The sequence below is a fragment of the Hyaena hyaena genome, unplaced genomic scaffold (assembly GCF_003009895.1).
Source record: "Hyaena hyaena isolate Hyena2069 unplaced genomic scaffold, ASM300989v1 scaffold_33, whole genome shotgun sequence".
In the NCBI taxonomy this organism is placed as follows: domain Eukaryota; kingdom Metazoa; phylum Chordata; class Mammalia; order Carnivora; family Hyaenidae; genus Hyaena; species Hyaena hyaena.
Window position 1 is genome coordinate 1,753,169 of NW_024080666.1, and position 27,280 is coordinate 1,780,448.

Consider the following 27,280-nt stretch of genomic DNA (forward strand, 5'->3'; position numbering starts at 1 on the left):
ATTTAGTGTTGTAATGGAATTACCTTGTGTGTAAAAAAAAAAAAATCTTTCAAGATTAACTATGGCTATAGAGCCAGCAGAGGGAGCACAGAGCATGAATTTATGCCTGGGTCCTGGGGAAATTGGGGGGTTTTATGTAGTTAAATATTAAGCACAGTTCTTAAAACAAAGTTATTTCTTATTAGATTATGCTCAACTCCATTTGAGCTCGAATTTTGTTTTGAAATGGTGATATTTTTACGACTACCACTAGAATTCTATCTCTATAAATTATTGGTAGTTGTAACCAGCTATGTTCTAAAAGGACACTTAATAATGATTATTCATTTGTGAGGGTCACTATGGCTTACATCTGTATTGTTAAATATATTTTAATTTAAAAACATTGTAATTGATATCAAATATTGATTGATACCCTAATAACTCTGCTGTTTGAACTTTAACCCAGAACTAAAAGGGACCGTGCCTTCAGATATTATAGGGTTTTAAAGTTCCACTTAAGTGATACCCCGTTTATCTAGCATCCCTGGGAATTATGGAGTTCTGCATACTCCAGGTGACAAAAGTATGTTGCATGAAAGCCCTACCTTAAGATGGTTTAAAAGTATTTCGGGGTAAGAGATCTTGCTACTATGGTCTGTCTGGAGTTTTTAAGTATAAGACCTTGTGCACAACTGAACCTTCTTGATACTGCAGGGTTGTCACTTAAACACGGGCTGTCGTGCTGAACAGCAACGGAATTCTGAATTTGCGCTCACTTTAATGTCAGAACTCTTTTCTGTGTCTCTGGCTATGCTACTCTTAAGTTTTTCCTTTTTCATTGCAGGTTTTTTTTTTTTTTTTTTTTTTTTTTACAAGTTTTAGCTGAGGAAGCTAATAACTTAGCTTGTTGAGAATCGTGTTAAATCAGATTAATAAGACTTTGAGTTAAAGTTCATAGCTTTCCATTGGGCGCTGATTCATACATGGAAATCTTCCTCTCTTTATTTGTGGTTGAGGTTTATGTCTTCAGGGGAGGAATGGGGGCTGCTGCTGTATGTGAGAATGAGTCATGGTAGAGGTGGGTTTCCTATGAAGTTGCTATAAATATATATTTGGATTCTTGGTTTCTCTAAAAAGTATTTCTCAACATGAACTCAAAAGTATATTTTTCAACCAATAATCAATCATATTTTAAGAAGTTCACGGATCAGGATATAATTGTATAAAAAGAACATGGGAAAGGGGAGTAACTCACTGTGTGTACACAGTAGGCTTTGGAGAAAACTTGAAGAGCAATGGACATCTGCACCCTTAAAATTATGTTCTTAGAAGAAACGGGATAAATATACAAGCAAAGGATAAAGGAAGATACATGTTAAAAGCATATAGAGCAAGTATAAATTAGTAATTAAGTGTGTCACTTAAAGGAAGTTGAAATAAAAAGATCGTTTTTATGAATCTAAAGATTTTTGATAGTAATGAGTCTGGCAGAAGTTGAAAAAAGACATTTACTAGTAAAGACCTATAATTCCAATTAAGACTTCCTGTTCCTATAGCCCTCCCAAAGACTAATTATATTTGCTAAATTAAGATTAAGAGCGAAGCAAAAGAAATCTCAAAATTCTAGTTGGGATCCCCCAATTAAGGATCAACACCTGGAAAATATTTTGCTAATAAATTGTGTTATAATATAAAAGTAGGTATTCTGCAGCATTTTCTAAATAACAGTGATTAGTGTCACATTTCCTGTGACTATCTTTGTAAAATCTGACATATAGTAAACATACTTTATTTGGTAGGTTTCCCCTGAGAGGAAATTTCTTTACGCTTAGGAAGTGCCTTTTAACTTGTGACAGTAACTTCTAAACTGACCTGGCTTCTCTTGTGCTCACGGGGGGTGGGGGGAGGATCCCACTTTCCAGATGAATTTTATCATTAAATAGTATTTCAGTCCTAATCGTTGCCATAAATTGTGACATTGTACTACAGAATTTTTTTTTTTAAGCGGTTGGGTTTGCTGTCTTCCTGGCGTTTAGCTTTCTCGAGGGACTAAGAAAGAGTAACAGAGAAAGACGATGACCTAAGTTCTCCCCAGTCAGGAAATCTGTTTCTGTTTGTTACATAATATACTTGAAAATGCCATAAGACTTCTAATAAGTTTGGTATCTTTCGAACTGCATACTAATTAGAAAATACTTTGGGTCTTTTGTTGCACCTGAGTTTGCATAAGAATATCATTTTTAAGTATGGTATCCATGAAAGAGGTGTAAAAGTAAGTTAAAATTAGGGATGAAGCTTTTCCTTTGAGATAAATCAAATTACCAAATTTTTAATTTACTTAGGTCAGTCTTATTAAATAGCATTTCTGACCAAGTTTAGTCAGAATTGGAAAAATCCGCTTCAGAAAACAAACCTTTTGCATTATGTCCACTTACTACGCATTTCTCCACGGGATGACTTTAAAGCTAAAAACACACAAATCTGCACGAACACATTCGTGGAAAATGAAATTGTCTTTTAACCTAAAGATGGAATCTCATACTTCACTCTTAACACTTTTTGTAATATATAGTTACCAGATTGTGTACTGACAGATCGTGCATTTTATCCATTATTTCCAAAATATTTTTACTTGTAATAATTCATGTAACATTCTTTTTAAAGTTGTTAGTTACCTTCCAGTTTTCCTTTAATGGCTTCCTTATTACTTTCTCCAGTAAAAATTCACTTCCTGAGTTTTCAGCACTTTTTTTAAAAAAAGACCCATCATTTAGTTGATTATCTTGCTCTGTTACATGATTTTTTGCATCTACATGTAATTGGGATATATAGTCATACAGTGAAAATCATTTTGGACATCATAACCGTAATTTCAAGTTCTTAGTGACTTGTGTGTTTGTATGACAGTAAGATTGGGTTTTCCGGTTGTAGTTCAAAGTGTGCCCTTTTGGTGGGAACTGTCCTTAGTAGATTTTATAAATCCAGATCTTTATATCTTTTGCTTTACCTTCAGAGTTTTTCAAGAGGATGAGTTACTGAGTTTTTCACAGAGTGTCGAACTAGAGAGCACTGTAGATTCTAACTGATCAAGCGTGAGGAGGGACACATGTTTCTGTGCATTGCTGTCTAGACTGCTAGTCTGCTAAACATTTTCATTTTAACAACCTTACTCAACAGTCAGCAAGCTATTTATTGGTGCTGAGGTTTCCTATTTTGTACTCTGCCTTATGTGCTGTAAAACCAATGCCATTTTAGCACTTGCCCCGGATGGAAATGAATTTTTTTATCTATTATTTATAAATAAGATAATTATTTATTATATATCTAAAGTAATATTTATGGTTATTAAGTCAATTAAATGTGAATGGGCAGTTTATTCTCCTCTAACCTTACTTGTTTGCGTAAATGTCAGTGTTCTTAGTAAAGATAATTATGCAGTTAGCCATCTTCTTCATTTCAATTTTAGATTCTTAAAAATAAGGTGTGTGTATTTTTTGTTTTTGTTTTTGTTTTTTTCTAAAAATAAACAAAGACCTCGTGTTTCCGGTTTTGTAAGGAAGGAATACTGATGTCTTCACAGTTTATTTTACTGGAGAAAGAAGAGGGAAAAGAAAAAAGAAGACAAATCATTAGTAGTAAACATTTTTTAGACCCTCTTGTGTGCAAAACACTGTAAAAATCTACAGTCAAGGCCTAAATGAACTCAGCATTTGGAGAGAAAACTTCATGTTCACCGTACATATAATGTCTTACCTGTATTATGAAACCTACATGTAGGTATATAGCAATTTAGGAGCATTAAACAGAATATTAAAACAAATAATATATAGTTTGGTTGAGAGGAAAAGCCTGGAAAGTTACTAATTCTAGCATCTTCCACAAGTCTAAGGGGACATATTTCATAAGATGAGTAATAATTTTCATAGACTTTGAGGAGTTTTTATTTTATCAAAGATGTTCAGGATTCTCGGATTTCTCCGACACTTATTGGACCCATCCATCCAACAGCTGTCGCCTTTTTCCTCACCTCTGCTTTGGTCTGTCTTTGACAGACTCTTGTTCTTGGCAGTCATTGGTCTGCTTGACTTTCTCTAAATAGATAGAAGGATTCTTCATGAGAAGCAGAGAAGTGGAATGAGAAAGAAAAACATTTTATGTGAACAGACTAGTATTTCAAATGTAGTAGTCATCACCTTAGACTCCCCTGAATCAGGACACACGCATGCACTCTCTGGGGGCCCGTCCCTGTTTTCCCAGTACATGTGCACATTGCTTTTTCTGCGTCAGTGATCAGCACTTACGTTGCTGTGAGGTATTATTCACCGATGGTCCATATACTGTAGTATAATGTTTACTTTCCTAGGCAATTTGTCTGAAAATATCTTTATTTTAACCTTTAGAATAAAAATTTGTCAGGGTTCAGAATTCGACATTTTGAGTCATTTTCACTCTGCGTTTAGAAAGCATTGTTCATTGCTTTGTAGCTGTCGAGGTGACTAATGCCATAGTAATTCTTGACAGTTTGTATTTGGATCTCTCTTTCTCTCTCTCTCCTCTCTCTCAGATTCTAAGACCTTCTTTTTGTCTCCAGTGTTTTGAATTTTTTTGTTATTGTTTTATTTATTTCTGACAGAGAGAGAGAGAGACAGTGTGAGCAGGGGAGAGTCAGAGAGAGAGGGAGACACAGAATCTGAAACAGGCTCCAGGTTCTGAGCTGGCAGTCAGCACAGAGCCTGATATGGGGCTCGAACCCATGAACTGTGAGATCATGACCTGAGCTGAAGTCGGAGGCTTAACCGACTGAGCCACCCAGGTGCCCCTGTCTCCAGTGTTCTGAACGTCCATTTATATGCTATTATGTGAGGGATTTCTTTGTTTTTATATGTTTTCTGCATTCTTCGTGGTGGGCTCTTTCATTCAGGAAATGCATGTTTTCCAGTTTTGAGAACTTCTTTATAATAATTCTTTAGTATCCACTTTCCCCCCTTCCATTTTCTTTGTTCTCTTAAAACATCCTCTGTTAGACTGTGTGGACCATTTCTCTGCCATTTTTCTATTGTTTTGCATCTCTTTGTCTTTTCTGTTCCGCTTTCTCAGAGTGTTCTTCAAATTTGTTTTCAATTCTTTCATTGAATTTTTCATTTCTGCTCTCATATTTGCACTTTCCAAGAGTTCCTTCCTGTTGTCTTTTTTATACCACCTCCTTCTTGTATCACAGCTGACACGTTTACTTCTGTTCGTTAGCTTAATAACTGTAACGTCGGAGTTTTCATTTTCTCCCTACATGATCTCTGTTTCATTTGGGCTCCTTTTCTCTTTTGTGCTTGTCATTTTAGTGGCTTTCTGGTGATCTTTGGCAGGGTTCATATTTAACAGTGAGGCACTAAAGGACTGACTGGAAGTTCTGGGTGTTCAAGTTGGACGTTGTTGACTGGTCGCTTCCTTAAAACTCTTCCAGCTGGAGGGGCGCCTGGGTGGCTCAGTCGGTTAGGGTCCCACTCCGGCTAGGTCATGATCTTAATGCTTCATGGGATCGAGCCCTGGGTTGGGCTCTGTGCTAACAGCTCAGATTCGGATTCCGTGTCTCCCTATCTCTCTGTTCCTCCTTGCTCATGCTCTGTCTCTCTCTCAAAAATGAATAAACATAAAAAAAAAAAAAAGCACCTGTTCCATCTGGGCTGGGTTTCTTGAGAACCCCCGATGTCAGTATCTATGGATAACCTTTTCTTACACTTCTCCGTTGCTCCTGAGACTAGTCCCCCTCAGTATTTCTCCTGAATGTATGAACCTAGCTGACAGCATTCTCTGAGCTGACTGGGGCGGTGAGGTGGGGGGGGGGGGGGGAAGGCTGGGACATGGGGGTGATGACAGAGGTTTCAGTGTTCAACCTCGAAGCTCTGACTTAATCTCACTCTTTCAGGACAGCACGCCCATCCTTGGCTGTGCCTTACAACTCGAAACCCACTGTCTGCTTCATCCTCTCGAGTGAACACCTCTCCTCTGCCAACACGAGGGAAGGCACTCGGGCTGAGCGAGGGAGGAGAGGGGACCTGCAAGTCTGACTTTTGCAGTACAGATTTTCAGTCTGCCTTCCTGTCTGTGGCCTCATCTGTGCCCCACTTTCTAATACCTGGTACTTGTGTTTACCCCAACCTTGTCAGAGCTCCAGAGTATAAACACACAGCAGCTAGTCTTCCTTCAGTCCTGGCTTGGATTTCACCCTTTGCTGGTCTCTCTTTTTTCTCTCTCTGCTGAATGCTGAGTTTTCTCATCCATTGCCATGGCTTTAAATTCCGGTTGTAAGTTTTCAGTTCCCAAAAACGTATCCTTAACTGGAATCCCTTTACTGAAGCCAGAATATCTACCTGAAACTTTCACTTGGATAACCATCAGGCGTCTCATAGTTGCCGTTTCCAAGAGGGAACCTCGGGTGATCTCCTTGGAACCAATTCCCCAGATAGTTTTTCCTGTCTCAGTAAGTGATGTGCTCACCATTCCATTTGCTTGGGGTAAAAAACTTGGATGATCTCCTTGACTCTCCTCTGTATCCCAAATCCGGTCTGGCAGCAACCACTGACAGCTCTGCCATCAGCGAGTTTTGTATACATGGGAAAAATATTGGCGGATTACTCTCAGAAAGAACTGAGAAGTGTAAGTCAATTGTATTTCTAGGTAAATGGGAGAGAATACTTGTTTTTCTAGGGTAGTAAAATAATGGGAAAAAGATACTGTCCTGGCCGTAAAGATTTAGGTATTTGGCTAAAGAGTCGGAAACCAGATAAACTTTGAAATTTTAAACTTAACAAAAGTACTTCCTTTTCCTTTGTGGTTTGTTTAGTGAGCCAATATTGGATACCTGCTGTTTACCAGCCATTGTTCTAGGCACTGGGAATAGAGTTGTCACCAAAACAGATGAAAACCGCTGACATCATGGAGTTTACATTTTAGTGCAGGAGTTAGGAAACGTTCTCTGAAGGACTAGATAGCAAATATCTGAGGCTTTGCCTGCCAGATGGTCTCTGTCATAACTACTTAACTTTGCCATTGTACCAACGCAAGCAGCCATAGACAATACATGAATGAATAGATGTGGCTGTGTTCCAATAAAACTTTATTTGCAAAAACAGATGGTGGGCCAGATTTGGTCTTCAAGCTGTATTTTGCCTACTTTTGTTCTAGTGGATGAAAACAATAAAAACATAAGAAAAGCATATAGTATTTTAGGAAGTGGTATGTAGCATAGAGAAAAAATAAAAAGCAACAGAAAGAAAATAGGATGTGCCAGGATTGGGTTGCAGTTTTAACTAGAGTGGTTGTGTTAGCCTTCAAAGAACATATGAAGTTCGAAAAATATTTAAAGGTGATGGAGTACGCCCTCCCAGCCCCTAGCCTGTGTAAAAAGGAGGTTTGTCTTAAGAGATTCTTAGTGGAGAAGAGCTCACAAAAGAAATGTAGAAGGGGAGTCTGGGTGGCTCAGTTGGTTAAGCGTCCGACTCCTGATTTCAGTTCAGGTCTTGATCTCATGTTTCATGAGTTCGAGCCCCATGTCAGACTCCGTGCTGACAGTGCAGAGCCTGCTTGGAATTCTCTCTCTCCCTCTCTCTCTGCCCCCTTTATCTGTCTGTCTGTCTGTCTATCTCTCTGTCTCAAAATAAATTTAAAAAATTTAAAAAAAGCAAAGCAGAAGATGTTAGGGCTCCAGGGATGAGGTTCCAGAGACTTGAACTGAGGAGTAAGCACCTTGAAAGTATTTCTCTCCCTCTTGTTATGTCTGTGTCTTTCTCTGTCACTGTTTCAGCTTAGGCTCATTCTCTTTTCTTGCACATGAGTTTTCTCTGTGAAGCTAAATCATGACCACAGGTGCCTCCGGATTGACGTCTCTGCAGTCTTCTAACCAAGGGGAACAACAGTCTTTCTCACTGTTCCCGGGTAGAAAACTCTTCCGGAAAGTTTCCATCTGGCCCAGTTTAGGGCATATATTTGTCTTTGTGATCCAGGAAAAGGGCATGATAAAAAACTCAACCTTATGTCATGAGGTCACTTTTTTCAGGAGAGTAGTTACTTCTGTTCCTAAAAGAAGGGAGTGGGAGTGAATCATGAAGGACGGGGTAGGGGAGGGTCACTATAATCAGTAAAACAGACCTCCTGATAAGAGATAATATGGTGGTTATGAGTGCAAAATTGAAAGTCAGCTTACCAGGATATAAATTTAGCTCTTCCACTTATGAGCAGTGTAATCCTTGGCAAATTAATTTACTTCTCTAATGCCTTTGTTTCCTTTGTATAATGTGATGATAGTGGTAGTGCCCTCTTAAGCCTATTGTATGTGAACTTAGTTAACAATTATAAAAGTTAAGTAAGGAGGTTGGCACAGAGTATGTTCTCCGTAAGTGACAGCTACCATCTTTATTTCTGCTCAGCATATAGAAGGAGAACCAGCAAGATCCATCCTAGGAATATAAGGTTGCCTCCATATTCATGCTTAATCAGTACAACTCACTATATTTATACACTTAAAAAGAAAACCATGTGATCGTCTTACGTACAGAAAAAGCATTTGACAAAATTCACTGCCTGTTCGTGATTTAAAAAAAAAATTCGGGGTGCCTGTGTGGCTCAGTCGGTTAAGCGTCTGATCTCAGCTCAAGTCATGATCTCACTGATCACGATTTCGGGCCCCACATCGGGCTCTGTGCTGACAGCTCAGAGCCTGGACCCTGCTTCGGATTCTGTGTCTTCCTCTCTCTCTGCCTGTCCCTCCCTCCTTCTCTCTCTCTCTCAAAATTTAATAAACATTAAAACACACACACACACACACACACACACACACACACACACACACACATTCTGGAGCTTGCCTGCCTGAATTTGACTCCTGACTCCACCACTAAGTAGCTGTGTACCTTAAGCAAAGTACTTAACTTCTCTCTGCCTCGATTTCATCCTCCCTAAAAACAAAAGAAAGGATGGATAGTGATACTGCGCACCTCACGTGATTATTTGTTGAGCAGTGTCTGACACACCGTGAGCCCTGCGTGTGTCCTCGCAGCTACTGCTACTGCTGCTGTTTCCCTTCAGGCAGAGCCCTGGTCCTCCTGGGCCCTCTCCCAGCTCTTCCGCTCTAGCACGTTCATTCCTGTTCTCAGCCAGCCGCCGTTTCCCAAGTTGGGAACCTTGGAGTCGCCCATGACTTCCTTTCTGTCAGTCTCTCTGTTGTCTCTTTGCCTTCCTGGTGGCTCAGACTGCTTTAGCTCAGTTACCTCCTCCACCCTTGAGCAGTGTAGAAGTCACCTAAAGGATCTTTCTGTTTCTAGACTGTTCTCTTGTCAACATTGTCTGTCGTTCCCTCTAGGGGTGGAGAAAACTTTCTAAAACAAGTACACAGTTATGCACTTGTGCTGCCTCACTGCTCGGGCTCTAGTTTTTGCACTTGGCTTCCTGGAGCCTGGGGGTTCTGTGGCAGGGACCGCATGGCCACCATGGGATGAGAGCCCACTGAGGACAGATGGAGGATGTAGGCGAACGAGGAGTGACCACTTCCTGCCCATCTGTTGCCCCGTACCCCCCACCTGAGCACCAGACAACAGCTTCGCCTTGGTCTCTCCTGATGTGGCCTTGCTGCCATAAAACTCCCCTGGCTCTCGGGACGAAGCCCAAGGTCTAAATGCGACACGAGAGGCACCTCATAAATTATCCCCGCTAGCAGTCCAAGCTTAACCCCGTGCTCTGCCACGTATGTAACCCTCGGTGAGCGTGCGTGCCCTCCCACTGCCTGCACTCAGATGTCTGCTCTCCCTCGTGCTCTTTTCTGTGTCCACATGGCCTTTACCTTTGCCCCCATTTGCTCGGCTGACCCCTCAGTGCTCCTTCAGCTTCTCCTCAGGCATCACCCCCCGCGCTGACCGCCTGTTCCTGCCGCCGGGCAGCCTCGTCTGTGTCCCCATAGCTCCCCGCGCCCATCTCCATCGCTGCACTGACAGTAGAACCTTCTGTGTAGGTTTATCCCCAACGCAGCCACCCCCTCCAGGAGGGCAGGGCAGAGACCATGTTGCTTTTGCCTGTCACTACATCCCAAGCAACGTGCACGTTGCCCGACACATAGAAGGTTCTTGGTAAATATTTGACTTCCTGCCTGCCTCAGTGACTTGACTGAGATGAACTGCAAGCCCCATAGCATGTTTTCTTTAATAGCCCAGGCCTTTCTTGCTGAACTTCCACTCTTACTACCACTCGCCCCATGGACTTGCATTGTTCTGGCCTTGGTACTTCCTTCAAGTCTCACTGTGCCTCTCTGTGCACTGTTTTCCCTTCTGAGTTCCTCTCCCCCCGCCCCCAGTACGTCTCCCAGCTAGCAACCCCTAAACTTCAAGGCCACAGAAAGTAGATTTCCTCTGAGATGTTCCCAGCCTTTTACTGCGATCCCACAGCCTACTCTTAAGACCCATGATGTTCTCCAATTTCCAAACTGCAGGCTTTTAAAAAAATTTTTTTTTCTTATCATCTTAGATTTGAGCTCCTTGGGAGCAAGGAACAGGTCCCTTTCATCATTTGGAAGACAGTTGTTGCATTAGCTTCTTCTCTGCATAGAATCAATTCCAGGACTTTTGATCCTTTACAGCCTGTCTCAGACGTCTCATTGTGGTGTCATCTCCTGCCACTGACTGTACCCTGTACTGCAGCCTTTTCAGCAGCTGGTGGTTTTCTAAGGATATTCCATGTTGGACTCACTGTACATATTTTGTCCACATGCTACTTCTCTGCTCAAATACTTTTTGGCTATCGGGGAGCCTGGAGGCTCAGTCAGTGACATGTCTGACTTTGGCTCAGGTCATGATCTCGTGATACAAGAGTTTGAGCCCTGGGCTGGGCTCTGCACTGGCAATGCAGAGCCTGCTTGGGATTCTCTCTCCCTGTCTCTTTCTGACCCTCCCCCATTTGTGCTCTCTCTCTCTCAAAATAAAAAATAAACTAAAAAAAAAAATGTTGACTGTTGGCAGGGACTCTCTTTTCTTCAGGGTAGTGTATTCATTTTTTTCTAACTTTCAAAAATGTATATAATATTTCTAGCATACATCAAAGAGATAGAGTAATAAAGCAATCCCTTATGTATGTATCCAGCATAATAAAAACATTTTTACATATATATATGGAGAGAGAGAGAAAGCAAGAGAGAGAAAGATTCAGAGAGAGCTAAATCCCTTATTTTTTCCCTCTCTGATTCATTTCCTTCCCTTCTTTCTCATGGAATAATGGCTATCTTAAATGTAGTATTTATCATTTCCATATGTTTTATTATTTTAGATGTTTTATCCATAGAAGATAGGCAATATCATTTTTGCATTTTTAATACACACTATATAAATAATATTACTTGGGTCACATTCTTCTACAAGAGTGCAGCAAACAACATTGTTTTTGAGATATATCCATATTATTGTGTGTATCTTTAGAAAACTTTAATCAGCACATAGTTTTTCATTATATGACTATCTCAGCTCATTTACCCATTCTGTTCTTCATCAGTCTTCTGGTTGTTTACGGTTTTTCAGTGTTGAACCAGTTTGTAGTGAACATTCTTGTATAAAAAGAAAAATCTAACCTTTTAAAAACAAGGACTATGGCAGCTATATCCTGAGTGAATAGTACACTTGAAAGCCAGTAACTATCCCTCTTCATGCAAACATCCGATGTCTTTACCACATACTCTGAACAGCATTAAGCCAGGGCTAGTATGTTGGTTGCAAAGCTTTCAGCAGACATTACTTTTCTCAGCAATCTGCAAGCCACGTCTCATACGAATTTAGGTCATTTTGCCTTAAAAATGTTAAAATGCCAGCCAGAAATAGAATGTTTAAAAAAACAAAAAAGAAGTTGAAAGCTCTGTGGTTGTAGGACCTGAGGGAAAGCCTGTTACATTGTAGAATAACAACTTGAAGTAAGTGTGACTCCGTGGTTTCTCATTCATGATAGAAAGCTGGAGGTGGCCTCAACTCCTCTGTTCTCAAAGCAGCTTTCTAAAGAAGAGCCGGGAGCTGAGGCCACAGCTCCATGAGGTGGACCGATTGCAGCATTTTCTGCCCTTAATACTCAGATTTCCCATCATGCCCAGCTGGAAGAGCTTATGTTTGCATTGAAGCTCACTTCCTTGTTTTGTCTTCTTCTAACAAGGAGAGCAGGCCGCTAGTATTCTCTTTTCAAATAAACAGACTAGCCTTTCTTCTCCAAAGGAAATAATTTAAAATACTTTTTGCTTTGATTCCTATGACTCGTTTAATGATTGTCTTCAGTTTTGATGGCAGTTACCCTAGATTACCTCTGTTGTCCTCGGAAGGTGCACTTGGCACAGACAGAACCCCCATTTGGTTGAACCCATAAAGCAACTCCCGAGTTCTGGTGTTTTGTGAACTCAGTAGAGTGTGCTGTCTTCTTCAGTCCCCACCTCCACACCCCCTTCTCACACACAGGAAGGTCACTTCTTCCAGGCGTATTTATTGCTTTCCCTTCTTGTGCGGGCATTGAGTTCAGGCCTCCGAGTCTTGCCATTCCCGCTGCTAGGACTGACCATCCAAGTTCTTTCCATCTCAGAAAACTCCTGAAATTCCATTTACCCCTGAAATGTACTGCAAACAATCTTACCATTACTTATTCTTTTCTTAAAAGAATCTTACCAACTGTTCTCTTTATGCTTTACTGTGGGAATACACTTATACACTATCCCAACATATTTTTGCCTTCTTTTTCCATCATTTACAAAGTAATTTGTATATTTGAAAAATATATACTGCTAATGCAGTTCACAGTTCTATTCTGTTATCCTTTTCTCAGTAGTTTTACTTCAAGATAGTCTCACCTCAGTTTGCTAAAAATTATATGGAAGGATATTCATCGCAGTGCTGTTTATTAAAAAAAAATAAAACTGGAGACATGGCAATGATTAATAATAGTCTATTTAAATTATGATATATCCAGATGCCTAGATATCAAGTTACGGCACTCCATGTTTATTGAATGGGTCAAGGAATGAATATCAAGAAATGAAAAAAAGTATGAGGTACAAATATACAAATGAGTACAAAAACTGTACACATTTGGTGGCGGAATAAAAAAGATGAATGCTCTGTGTGTACAGCATTCATTTATATACATGCCTGGTTGCGTATAACATTTCTGGAATCTCAGACAATAAACTGCTGGTACATACTAGCTACTAGTACATCATGGCAAATGGATGTAAGCAGAAAGCGCGGGGTTTACTTTTAACCTTTGAAGGAGAAACAGAGCGAAAGTAAACCTCCAATGGAGAAGACCCTGCCCTCTTGCATTTCTCTCCAGGCTAATAATCTGCCTGCAAATTCCACCTGCCTCGCAGCCCCCAGTCCTTACCTCTGCATTTCCAATGCAATGCAGTGCTGCTACATACGGCCAGCGGCCAGCTTTCTGCACAGCAGTCTGGAAGGCTTCTCCAGGCACAGACCTTCTTCTTGTAGGGACCGCAGTCCTGCACTGCACACGTTTTTTACATCTGAAAGGTGTTGTCTCATGTACTTTGTCCAGTTTTTCAGGTGTTAATAGCAGGAAGGCTACTCAGTACCAGTTAACCCATCGTGGCCAGAAGTGGAAATCTTTTCATAAATGTATTTAAAGTCCTTGTTTTTGAGAAGTAAGAATATAAAGCTGTGATAAAAAGTAATGAACTATATTATACTAGAGAAACAATCTAATCCAACAGACTTATTTGAAAGATGAGAACATTGAGATACAAGTTCAAGGGACTAGTAATAGATTACATTCCGAGTTACTCATAAAGTCCGTTCGTATCCCAGGCTGTCCGAATCTGTCCACTATTCTTTCCACAGTAGTGGAAAAGTATCATATGTTTGAAATGCAATCTTAAGCTGTCAAACTTTTTTTATTCTTTAGAATCCTTATAATTTAAACATTCTCCTCACTTCATTTTTTGTTATATCGATAGTATTACTAATCCTGCTATTAACACAAGCATGAAAAGAGTCATTACATGTATGTTTTAGAATAAATGACATCTTAGGGAACTCTGTAATTCTATATAAAACCTAGAAGAGGAAACACTTAGTTCTTTTTTTTTTTTTGTCTTTTTTTTTTTTCAGTTTGTTTTCCTTGCTGTCTAAAAAACACAACAAAGTTCTGGAACAAGCCACACAGTCCTTGAGAGGGTCACTGAGTTCCAATGATGTTCCTCTACCAGATTACGTAAGTAATTACTTTACTTTGTCGGTAAGAAGTTTTCCTTTCATGGTTAGAGTTGTAAGAAACAAAGTACTCCTCTCTTCTCAGGGTCTGACTATGACCATGATGCCTCTACTGTGCAGAGAAAGGAGGGATGTTGCAAATCAAGGAAGAACTTTAAATGATTATTAACAAGTGGTTAAAGGAAGTCAACCCTACACCAGTGATTGTTAATAATTGGGACTCTTGTGGGGCACCTGGGTGGCTCAGTTGGTTAAGCATCTGACTCTTTATCTCAGCGTCGTGAGTTCAAGACTCATGTGCTCCACACCAGGCGTGAAGCCTACTAAAAAAAAAAAAAAAAAGAACTCTTGTTACCTTAGGCCAGAAACCCACTCAAACTAATGACACAAAAGCAAAAGGAGCAGTTTTATAGAAAATATGCAAAGGCTTCTCACTGAACTCAAGGGGCAGAGGGACACCTGGATATCACAGAGAACCAGAACCTGACATTGAAAAGCCTTTGGATTCAAGAATATGTTGTCTTTCTGAGGCTGTTTTGTTTCTAGGCTCTGCTTCCTTTTGCTTCCGTATTATTCTTATGCTTCTCTCTGTCGGCCAGATTTCCCTGTTTGTTGACTGGGACCTAAAACAGCCACTCCAGCCTCCTTCCTCCCAAGCTGTAAGGTGTCCTGGGAGGGTCATTTCTTTAGCCACCTGACTGGATTCATGAAGTCCTCATTCTCCCTTCCTGGGAGAGAGAATGCAGTTGGCTCTGCTCAGATGAGGATGCTACTCTGGTCCTGTCCTGCGTGGTCAGTGGACAACAGCACTAATGCGTTCCCTCGATTTCATCCACTTTAAAGATAAAGAGCTTATTACCACCTAAACTCAGAGGATAACGACAGAATAGAATGGGAGCAGCTCAGGGATGAACTTTATAACAGGAGGGAGAGCACATTTGGAATTCCTCTAGGGCAGTGCCACTGACTGGGACATTTCTTACATTTTGGAACACGGCTTAGATGAAGATGCTAAAAACTATCGTGTCATAAACCTCAGAAGTAGTCCGTTGAGTTCTACTGAGGACCTCCCCACATCCCCCCATGACAACTCAGTGCGTTGATGTTCAGAAACTTCATGAGAGAATTTTTAAGTTCTGGGTCTGAAGCGATGATGCGTGCCAGACAGCCAGAGTTGTTTTGTTTCCTGTGGTTTGTTTCATTTCTAAATGGCTGTGCTGATAGGCGACTGTGGGAACGGCACCCGCTCCGGGTGGCAGTCGCTGACAAACAAGAGATAGCCGTGAGCGCTCACAGCCCAGCCCGAGCTGTTTGTCTTGTCTTGCATTTATTGTGTGCGCATGCGTGATGCTATGATCTGTCACTTGCATTAAGGTATTAGGTTTGTAATTCCAAAGTATTTCTCTTTTACCAAAAAAAAAAAAAAAGTATCTTTATGATTTTCCTAATTGAATATTCTCAACTTAAAAAAATTAGCATAATAGCTCACTTATATCCGAGCCATGGCTTATTATGAGAAAACTATTTTTTCCTAATCACTCCTTGGAAACCTCATTTGGGGCCTCAGAGTGGCTGTGGAGATTGTGTTTATTGAGAACTTGAGGTCAGTTGGTCTGTGAATGTTTTGTGATTTTCATACAGCTGTCATTTGCTTATGGAGTCCTCCTGTGTCGTTTCTGCCACAAAAATGTGTCGAATGAATTCAGTCTTGAGGTGGTACTAGCAGCATTCTCCTGCAATCAGAGATCAGAAAATTACATTTTCTTTGAGAAAATGGGTCACATTTGATGGTACTCACCAGTCATGAAGGTGACTATGCAGTGAACCGACAGGTTGAACTCCTCACGGACATATGACTTCTACTGTTAAACTTGACATTGTTTAGAGTTGCTGACTTCTTGCATGAGATTTTCAGGAAGTAAAAATGAATTTCCTAAAGTATCTTCTCCATTAGAAATACTGGGAAAATTCCATTTGGATTCTGTCATTGACAGTCCTCATTTTAACATCCATACCATAACATACTCCAAATGGGTTTATGAACTTGAATTTTGCTGCCTTTCCTCAGAGTTCATTCAAGAGGGTGGATAGCCCTGATTCAGTAGTAGTGATGGAAACACTGTGACTCATCTACAAGGTGGTTAAGTAACACCATAGCAGTCCTAAAAGTGACACATGTTCTTCTTTCGAGGTGACCGGTGTTTTCACTCGTCATTCCCATTGTTCCAAACACTATGAGTGATGTGTGTGTTTGAAACCATGTCTTCATTGTCACTCTCTTTTAAACTGGTCATTAATTAACTGGGAAAATAAAATGCTTCTCCTTTTTCCCTCCCTAGAAATTTTAATTAAATGTCTCTGACAGCAGCCACATAAAACTGTGACCTAGACTAATGCTTTAGACCACGTGTTTGTAAAAGATCGAAAAGGAAAAGGAAAGGGTCTGCATGCAGTACGGGGTCCCTGATGGATGCCATTCACACCAGGACTGAATAAATTTGAATAAGTGCTTAAAATCAGGAAGGCGTTTTTCTTCTCGCTGTAGTACCTAGAGTACTTAGAATCCACCTAGAGGTTTCTGAGTTTATTAAGAAAATGTTTATTCTCATTATACTGTATAATTCACAAGTCAGTTGAGTAACACCATAGAAAACAAATAGCAAGTTACAAAAACATTACTATTAATTCTTTAGTACAACTTTGTTTGTCAGAACATCTCAAGGGAAACCTGAAGCCTTCAACCAAGTTCCAGATAATGAGGCTACCGCCCTGGCTGCTTTAGGGGAAATAAAACAAAAATGCACTCAAGTCCTCTTTGGGAAAAGAGAATGAGCCGCATGGAGAGTGACGGCTGGCTCCGCAGTCTCTGTGCAGGGACGATGGAGATGTTTAGCAAAGCACATGAAATTCACTTGACGACATGGCTGCGCTTGGTATCTTTATAGCAGAGTTTCCTAAAAATTAATTCAGTGACTAAAGGGACAGGAGAGAATTGTTAGAAGAGAATCTTCCAAGACTTTTTAAAATTAAGAATAAGGCTCAGGACGCCTGGGTGGCTTACGGGGTTAAGTGTTCGACTCTTGATTTCGGCTCAGGTCATGATGTCACGGTTCACAGGATTGAGTCCGCGCCTGCACTGTCAGCACAGAGCCTGCTTGGGATTCTCTCCCCACCCCCCTCTGCCCCTCCTCTGCTTGCATATGTGTGTGTTCTCTCTGTCTCTGTCTCTCTCTGTCCCTTTCTCTTATAAAGAAACATTTTAAAACATAAGTAAATAAAATAATAAGTGGCTAAAACAACTTTGGCCATATACAACAAACCTGAATCTAGAAAGTGAAACAAAGCTAACAAACGAGTTTAGTTGCTTTGTAAACTATACCTGTGGTTTTTAAATTATGAATATTATTAGTGTCATGTAAGCTTTATTTCCCTAATTTCTAGGGAACTTCATCTTAGCAACCATTTGAGATGAGAAGTCTCTGACTTTATTCCAGGAGGGACCATAAGGAACCAAATTATATTGTCCTTTGATCGACAACAAACTTGGGAACTTTCTGTAGGACTGACTCTACCATCTAATTAAAAAAGTTTGTTTGATGTTTATTTAATTTGAGAGACAGAAGCAGAATGCAAGCAGGGGAGCAGCCAAGAGAGACGGAGACACAGAATCCAAAGCAGCCTCAAGGCTCTGCGCTGTCAGCCTAGAGCCTGATGCGGGGCTTGAACTCACGAGCTGTGAGATCATGACCTGAGGTGAACTTGGACCTCAACTGACTGAGCCACCCAGGTGCCCCTCTACCATCTAATTTTAAATAGTGAATTCAAGGATACAAGCCAAAAAGACCCAGCCAAAAGGGTTAAGGAGATAGAATCAGAAAAATCAGCTGAGGTACAAATCGCAGCTAAGAGTTTATCATTGAATGCTAAGCAAGTATAATGCTGCTAACTTACATCTACGGGCCTGTGTGTACATGTACATACACAGACATTCCAGGGGTTTACAAAGCCTCATTTTTATTCTCCTTCTCCTCTGACTGTAGGTAGTTTTCCAGAAGCTACGTGGTGAATGATCATTTCATTGCTCTGACAGCTCACAGAATGTTGTGTTCTTGTGTTTTAAATTGTTCTTAGCTTTAATTTGTATTATAGTAAATACCAATACATATAATCCACAAAAAACAGTTTTTTAGGAGCATCAGAGATTCCTAAGAACACAAAAGGGTCTTGAGATCGGAGAACCAGTGGTGTACATGATCTGTTACACACACACGGAGAAGGAACAACTAAATATACGCTCTTGGATATCCTGTAATTGTTTCATTTATGACCGTCTTCTCTCCTGGAAGGGCTGAGTGCACTTTGAAGGGAGGAGTCTCTTGTGTCTCAGGCTGAAAAGAGTAGGCTAAATATTAGCTAATTAACTGATGGGGATGGAGCCCCATTTCTGTACGCCTGCACCCTCTTGCAGGTGTCCAGAACTGGAAAGGAGTCTCAGATCTGAATGATATCTGGATGACATTTAATTTGAGTGGTTTGGGTGCTCGCTTCGGCAGCACATATACTAAAAAAAAAAAAAATTTGAGTGGTTTGGTCATTTTCTTAGTCAAAATAGATTAGTTTGCAACATGTCGTGGATATGTGTACTTTTTTAAGCTAAATTGTATATTTTCTCATTAATTTGTACATGATCTTTATATCACAGTTGCTTCTTCCCTGGGGTACATGGCTGGCTTCGTCAGTGGAGTATGTGACTCTTGATCTCAGGGTCATGAGTTCAAGCCCCATATTGAGTACAGAGATTATTTAAAAAAATAATATCTTAAAAAAAAAGTACTGTCTCTTTCCTATTCAAAGGGTAGCTGTAGAATTTTTTTCTTTTAGTGCAGTGCACGTAACACAGGTTGTTCAGTATCCACTCAGTCTAATAATTTGGTATCTTAAATTATAACTTCCTAAAGAGCAAAAGCCATGTATTTGAAATTTGTTTTGATCAAGTCTTGATTGCTTATCCTTATCATTCTGTATGGAACCCAGAAATATTGCTAACCCTGAAATATGTCATTTGACTTACCTTTTGTTTGTTTGGTTTCTTTTTTTTTTTTTTACAAATAATTTATTGTCAAATTAGTTTCCACATTAACACCCAGTGCTCATCCCCACAAGTGCCCTCCTCCATGCCCATCCCTCCTCCCCCCCACATCCATCAGTCCTCAGTTTTTGTCAGCATTCAAGAGTCTCTCATGGTTTGCCTCTCTCCCTTTCCCCACCATTTCCCCCCTTCTTCTCCCCCTTGTTCCTCCGTCAAGTTCCTCCTAATCCTCCTATACGTGCAAACATATGATATTTGTCCTTCTCTGCCTGACTTATTTCGCTCAGCATAACACCCTCAAGGTCCATCCATGTTGCTACACATGGCCAGATTTCATTGTTTCTCATTGCCATGTAGTATTTCATGGTATAGATAAACCACATCTTCTTGATCCATTCATCTGTTGATGGACACTTAGGCTCGTTCCATGTTTTAGCTATTGTGGAGAGTGCTGCTATGAGCATTGGGGTACATGTGCTCCTATGCCTCAGCATTTCTGTATCCCTTGGGTAAATTCCTAGCATTGATTTACCTTTTGAACCAATACTCTTATTAATATCTTCTGGCTCTTGCTTAGTTTTGCTTTTAGATATTTCATTTCTAAAGTGGCTATGAAGTGCTCTGAACTGATTCTACAAGACAAGCAATTACTTTTGGGTGTCTATTCCAGTGCTGGTGACATTAAGAAAGATCTTGCTGAAATGTCTATCTTGGAATTACCTTAGCATGGTGTGAGAGGTAAAAATGAGGAAAGCATAGCGCCCGTACACAGGGAATCTGACACGCCAATACAAGTGCACAACTCAAATACAATTCTCTGTGACGTAATTATCAGGGGGCTATGACCAAACTTGTGGGTTGGAAGAGGGAGAGAACAACTTAGGGGAAGTAAGGAAGGAATTGTGCCCGTTTTCATGGAAAGGAGTTGCAGTTTGATCTGGGTAGTGCTTTTAAAAAGAGAGATTAAGGCAGGAAAAGAATCCAGGAGTCATGCTTCTTGAATAAGGGCATAGAAGTGAAAACACATCATCGCCATTGGGTTTCGTGTCTGACACAGTGTCTCACGTGTAACGGGCTCACACCACACGCAAGAATTAGCTCAAAATGGAGCCTAGACCTTAAATGTAAGAGCTCAGGCTATGATATCCTTAGAAGAAAATTCAGGACTAAATTTTAGGCAACAAAAGAAAAACAGATCAATTAGACTTCATCAAAATTTAAAACTCTCATGCTTCAAAGGACACTATCAAGAAAGTGAAAAGACAGCCCACAAAGTGGGAGAAAATACTTGCAAATCTTATATCTGATAAAGAACCAAGATTCAGAATATGTAAAGAACTCTTAACAACTCAATCACAAAAAAGACAAATAGTCCAAGTTTTAAAAATGGTGCAACTTTTGTAAGCTGGTTCTGTAGCGTATGTATCTTCCATAGCTGTCTGGCCTTGGACAGGTCATTCTGCCTCTCTCGGCCTCCCTTGCCTCATCTGTAAAATCAGAGCAACAGTAGAATCCACTACACGGGATTGTTGTCAGGATTAAAGAGAGTCCGGGTAGGATCCTTGGCAGAGGGCAAGTGCTTAGTAAGTATTAGCTCCTGCAGTTGTGCGGTGTAGTTCATGTTTGGGAAAGGGATTCTGGGGCAGCAGGAGTTGGTTCGGAGGATGGAGATGTCTCCATGCCCTCTGGCGACAGGGAAAACTTCCTGCATGAGATGTGTGACCTCATCAGATGGAGGGGGAGAGAGAACAGGAGCCACCATGAACTGACCACATTTGAGCGGCACCATCAGGAAGCATTTTTAATCTGTCTCAAAATATGTAAGTAGTTATTTGGCACTCAGCATGCTCCCTGACGTTAGAAATGTACAAGGCCGAGTGTATTCCAGAGCTCCTAAGGTGAACCAAACCAGAGTGACCACCACCACCAAAAACAAAGGAGTGCCTCATTGTTGACATTTTTTGAGTCCATCAACCACTTTTCCTGAATGGCAGACACCCCCTTAGACCTTGGGTGAGGCAGTGAGGGGCTGGATGCTTACCAATCCATCCTCTCCCTGGTTATACTAAAACTAATACTATTTTCCATTGTGCTTGCATCTCATAGGGGAAGGGGGACATCTGACTAGTTCTAGCCAGTGGAATATAGGTGGAAGTGATGTCAACCTCCCCCCGCCCTCTCATCATGTGCTAGCTCGGATGCAGGAAATCTAAGGAGAGATTCCAGGGCCCATAGTATGGCAAGTGCATGGACCCCTGAATCATCTTACTGAAAGCCAGTTGGGTACCCTGTTGGACTGTGATGTAAGAGACCAATAAAGCTTTTAATACATTACAAAAGAAAATGGGCTCCAAGGATCTGAGTAGTCATTTGTCCAAAGCAGATATACAGGTGACCAGTAAACACATTGAAAGATGCTCAGTGTCATTGTCAGAAAGTTCAAATTTGGGGACACCTTGGTGGCTCAGTTGGTTAAGCATCTGACTTCGGCTCAAGTCATGATCTTGCAGTTTGTGAGTTTGAGCCCCACACTGGGCTTTTGTGCTGACAGCTCAGAGTCTGGAACCTGTCTCAGAGTCTGTATCACCTTCTCTCTGCCTCTCCCCTACTCATTCTCTCTCTCTCTCTCTCTCTCAAAAATAAACATTAAAAAAGGAAAGTGTAGATTTCAACTGCAGTGAAGTTTACACCACCAAGATGACTGTAATCAAAAGGCAGAAAATCACAAGTGTTGGTCAGGGTGTGGAGAAATTATTGTACTCATGCAGCTCGTGGTAAGAACGTAAGATTGTGCAGCTGGTTCAGAAAACAGTCTGCAGTCCCTCAAAAAACTGAACATGGACTCAGCATATGGTAATACTCTCAAAGAATTGGAAACACAAGTCCATGCAAAACATGAATGGTCATAGCACCTTTATTCCTCATAGGCAAAAAATAACGGCAATCCAAATATCCATCAACTAACAAAAAATGTGGTATATCCATACAATTGAATATTATTGGACAATAAAAAAGAATGAAATACTGATAGGAGCTTCAGCATGGATGAACCCTGTAAACATTATACTAAGTTAAAGAAGTCAGTAACAAAAGGCCACATGTTGTTGATCTGAAATGTCCAGAACAGACACATCTTTACAGAGTTAGATGGTGGATGCATCAGACTGGGGGGTGTGAAGTGAAATGAGGAGTACAGGTTTCTTCTGCAAGTGATGACAATGTTTTAAAATTAGATGGTGGTGATGTTGCACAGCTCTGTGAATATAGTAAAAGCCACTGAATTGCACACTTTAAATCAATGAGCTATATGGTGTGTGAATTTTTTCTTGATGAAAAAAGTAGTGCTTGGAGCACCAGGAAAAAAGAACTATTTGTTGAAGGGACTGGATAGATACCAGCTTGGCTGGCATTGTGGCCTGAAGATGAATACAGGAGAATAAAGTTCACACTTTGAAAAAGTTAATATAGGGGCGCCTGGGTGACTTAGTCGGTTAAGCGTCCGACTTTCGCTTAGGTCATGATCTCGCGGTTCATGGGTTCGAGCCCCGCGTCGGGCTCTGTGTTGACTGCCAGCTCAGAGCCTGGAGCCTATTTCAGAGTCTGTGACTCCCTCTCTCTCTGACCCTCCCCTGCTCATGTTGTCTCTCTCTCTCTCTCTCCCCCCCCTAGAAATAAATTAAAAAAAAAAAAAGAAAAAATTAATATATTCAGGGAGGAAAACTTTGTCGTAGGCAGTGATTTGACTTGAGAAGCTGTTAAAGTCAGGTAGACCTGCAGCTGCACACAGTGTGCTTGTTTTTCAGCCTGACTTATGAGCAAAAAGGTGCAAATGAGCAAAATATCCATTAATAGGGGACTGATGAGATAAAGTATAAATTCATCCAGTGCAATATTCAGCCATTTTTATAAAAACTGAATCCGGGCCATATGGATTTATGTAAAAAGTAACAAATAAATAAACAAAAATTAACAGAAAACAGAGAACTTTATAGTATATAGGTTATACATACATGTATATTTCAAAATATGCATTTAGTTTTTCTGGAAAAATGCATAAGAAACTAATAAATATTAGTTACCTGTGGGGAGTCAAACTGAAGGCCAGGAAAGGCAGAGAACTTTTACTTTTTACCATATACTTTTCTTTACAGGTCCAGATACTGAAATTTTTGCCAAGGACACCCAGAACTTATTTTTCCCTTCCTTCCCTCCTTCCTTCCCTCCTTCCTCCTTTCCTTTCTTCCTTCCTTTGCCATTTTAAGATAACTTTTGACTTACAGTCTTTTAAGGAATTTCCAGATACCCTTCACCCAACTTTCCCTTTTGTTAATATCTTACATGACCACAGACCATTTATCAAAACTAAGAATTAATCTTGGTCCGTACTGCTGACTCAAATCCAGATCTCATGCACACTTTACCAGTTCTATCTCTGATGCCCTTACTCTTTTCTAGGATTCAAGCCAGAATCCCACACTGCATTTTGCGTCATGTCTCCTTAGTCTTTCCTTGTCCTTCATGACCTTAACATTTTTGAAAAGTACTGGTCAGTTATTGGGTAGAATGTCCCTCAGTTTGGGTTTGTCTGGCATTTTATCATGATTAAATTGACGTTATGCATCACTGGGAAGGGTCCGGCAGAGGTGATATGCCCTTCTCAGTGCATCCTATCAGGGAACATGTGACGTTAGTGTGTATTACTGGTGACATTTACCAGCGTTTTCCTTGATCCGTTCACTATAGTGTTATCTGCTAAGATTCTTACCTATAAACTTGCTAATTTTTCCCTTTGTAATTACTCTCTATTTGGGGGAGATACTTTGCAACTGTGCCAATATCTTATTTCTGCTTAAATGTTATCCCACAAGTTTTAGCATCCATTGATCTTGTCTTCATCATATATTACTGATTCATTAGTGATTTTCTATTTGTCTCATTCCTTCTACATTTATCGAACAGTTCTGCAAGGAAGATTTGTCACCTCTCTTCAATGTATTTATTTATGCAGTTATGTAGATCAGTGTGGACTCACAGATACTAATTTTACTCTTTCTTTGTCTTATAACCCAAGGCTGTTGCTATTTCATTGTTTAAGTTACTGTATTCCACCTTTGGCCATTAGGGGCCTTTTGGGGTACCTCCTCTGCCCTTTGAATATGCTCATAGCTTTTTTTAGGTTTTGTTTGTTTGTTTGTTTTTTGAGATACTCAAGATGTTCTAACTCATCAGGTATTTCCCTTGCTCCAGCTCTAGAATCCACCAGATTCTATAAAGAATCAAGATCTTTATAGCTACTTTCATAATGGAGAAACTGCTATTAAAAAAAACCAGAAAGGCAAATCTTCTGAATAAGGTTGGTAAACATCTCTAAAGAAACAACTGCTTTGATCTCCAATAGATCTCAGGCCCCACATTGATTAGGTCCCAGGAAGTTTCTTCTTTAGTACAATTGATTTTCAACTTCAAATAAATAAAGCCTCTAGCAAGTGAGCAAACCCCTTCTACCCCACCCTTTCCACTACCACTTTAATGATAAACCAGGCCTGACTTCAACATAATCAAACCAATTTTCTTGGTTGTACTGTAACTTGGCTCTGGATACACTTCTGAACAAAGAGTTTCAGAAATGTTCTGAGAATTTTAAGGGCAATATTTAGTTGAAGGACGCCCCTCTTATTTAGAAAAAAAAGTTCTTTATTCTTAAAAAGCACACCTCCATCGATGGAAAGAATATTGCCCTTCCTTTATTCCTGGAAAGGATGTTTGTCCTGACTGTTCTTAAGGAGTATGGTATAATATTCTTTTTAAGGATTTTTGAAGAAAATTTATCATTAAAAATACTTAACGAACTCTTACGTTCTTTCCTCTGGCTTGTAAAAGGAAATAGGATGTGTTTGCATTGAAATCTGGCAATGATTAATTAACTTTCGAAGCAGTGTTTAAAGAGTACAGAAAATAATCCATGCATATTAAATTCAGCAGCGGTGTGGGATAGATTTGTAAAAACCAGTGATAACGGGTTTTTTCCCCCTTTCCCGTTGTACTGAAAAAATTCTTACCTGCTTCTGTGCAGAGCTAATGTGAAAACACTTTTTCCTGTCAGTGTCCAAGTTTTCTTTTATTTAAGAAATTGTAATTTAAATTTTGCTTCCTCAAATTTTGAATGTTTTTCTCTATTTCTTCTTTTCTGACTGAGTTTGTAGTTCCTATTAGGAAGAAAAGAAGTCTACTATTTGGAATTTTCTTTGATATATCCTTGATTTACATGGCAAATAGAAAGCAGCTGTCTATTTAAGCATCTAATTCTTGAAACCATAGTCCCCTCAAGCGTCATCTGGAAATAATGTAGCTTGTAAAACAAAGCTAAGAAGAAAAGGCAATGTTTGTTTTATGTGGGATGAATGATTTCTGTTGGGGTCCTTTAATTCGGCTATTATGAGGGTTATTAAAAAGCAGTATTACAAAAGAGGTTTAAATGAAAAGAATTTTTTTGAGCTGGTATCTTCTTATTACAGTTGATTATAGTCAAAGCTGCAAATGTTTTATAAATGGCACTTTATTTTTGTTTCTCCAAATAAGACCCCCAAAAACCAGTAATCTTACTCATTGTATGAGGGGAAATTCAACTCTTTCCTTAGCTGATTTAATTTATGAAAACAAATTCTTTTTGAGAATTCAGCTCTGCCTTTTTTTTCTGGAAATTTTGTGGATTTCTGGAAAATTCTTAAGAATCCTTACAAGAACATTTGAGAAGCACCTTCCAAATGCAAAAACGAACATGAAAGCATCAGTTTTATCCAGACTTCAGGTATTAGAAGATTCAGTCACCACCAGAGAAAGTTAAGCCTACATTGTTTATTAATTTATTCATACATTATTTGAGTTTTTGAGATGTGAGTTTGGAGGCCTTCATCATGAGAAGTGGTATATGTAGAGACGTACGAAGGCAAGTTAATTTGTGATTTGACATTTGTTAGAGGCTTTTTCATGACTGGAGTATATTGGTTTTCTTCTTTTGTTAATACAACAAAGCAGTTCTTTTTGGATAATTGACATAAGGACTAAATTCAGTCCTTAAATGTACTTACTGCTGGGGAAGTGAAATTAGTTAGCATGTTTGTAGGGTCTGGTTAGCTATTGTCACACATCTGAGGCCCCTTGTCATCTCTCACCTGATATCTTCTGTGATCTCAATTTTGCATTTTGGTTGAGGTCACCAGGAGCGTGTTGTGTTGCTCTAAAACACATCTATTTTTCCTTAAATTTTCCTTAAATGTGCAATGCTAGCTGACCGTTTTCATGACTGAATTAATGCCATCCTTTTGGGGATCGTATTCTAAGGCTAAAATGTACTGAGCCTTTAATAATTAGGTACTATCTCTCTTATGAAGTTATTTCATACTGCATTAATTCAGATAACAGTCAGAGTAACTTTTGTTTCACTGTGAGCAGCGCTTTTGGTCCCATGGGAAAATGAAGGAGGATAAAGGCATGGAGGACACTGGCAGTGGGAAGTTAGCAGTGTCAATGGGTGGCCAATGACGCACATGCCTCATCGAGAAGGTAACACTCAAGCAAAGACAAGTCAGGTAGCTGTGTGGAAGACATGTGCTGGTGAGACGGAACAGGGTGTGTGGAGGGCTTGAGGCAGGAACCTGCGTGAGCCTGGCCAGGTGCTGGGGCTGGGAAAGAGGTGGTCTGGACCCGATGGATGGATAATCACCTCAAACAGCTGATGGTGGCAGAGTAATCCAGAAAAGTTTTAGATAGGGCAAAAGCCTGAGAAGTAGAAGACCTGTGCTCAGTCTTTTTTTACCTTTAATTTGCTATGAACTTTGGCGACTTATTTTGTCATTCTGACCCTTGATTTCCTTGCCTTTAAAATGTATCTTGAAATAACTTTTTTCATGTGTAACTTCCTTAACATTAGCAGTCTCTGGTTCCCTTATTTCCGTGAGGATACGCTGGATAGCCAGAAAGG

At 40.1% G+C, this 27,280-nt stretch overlaps 1 protein-coding gene across 3 annotated transcripts in view; it reads left to right on the forward strand.

Annotated features, from left to right (window-relative positions):
- DYM (dymeclin) overlaps window positions 1-27,280 on the forward strand; it is a 343,795-nt gene that overhangs the window by 220,418 nt on the left and 96,097 nt on the right. For all 3 annotated transcript variants that reach the window (XM_039228828.1, XM_039228829.1, XM_039228827.1), the window contains one exon: window positions 14,109-14,211. In XM_039228828.1, the coding sequence (XP_039084759.1) occupies window positions 14,109-14,211 (103 nt within the window). The remainder of the gene's footprint in view (window positions 1-14,108; window positions 14,212-27,280) is intronic.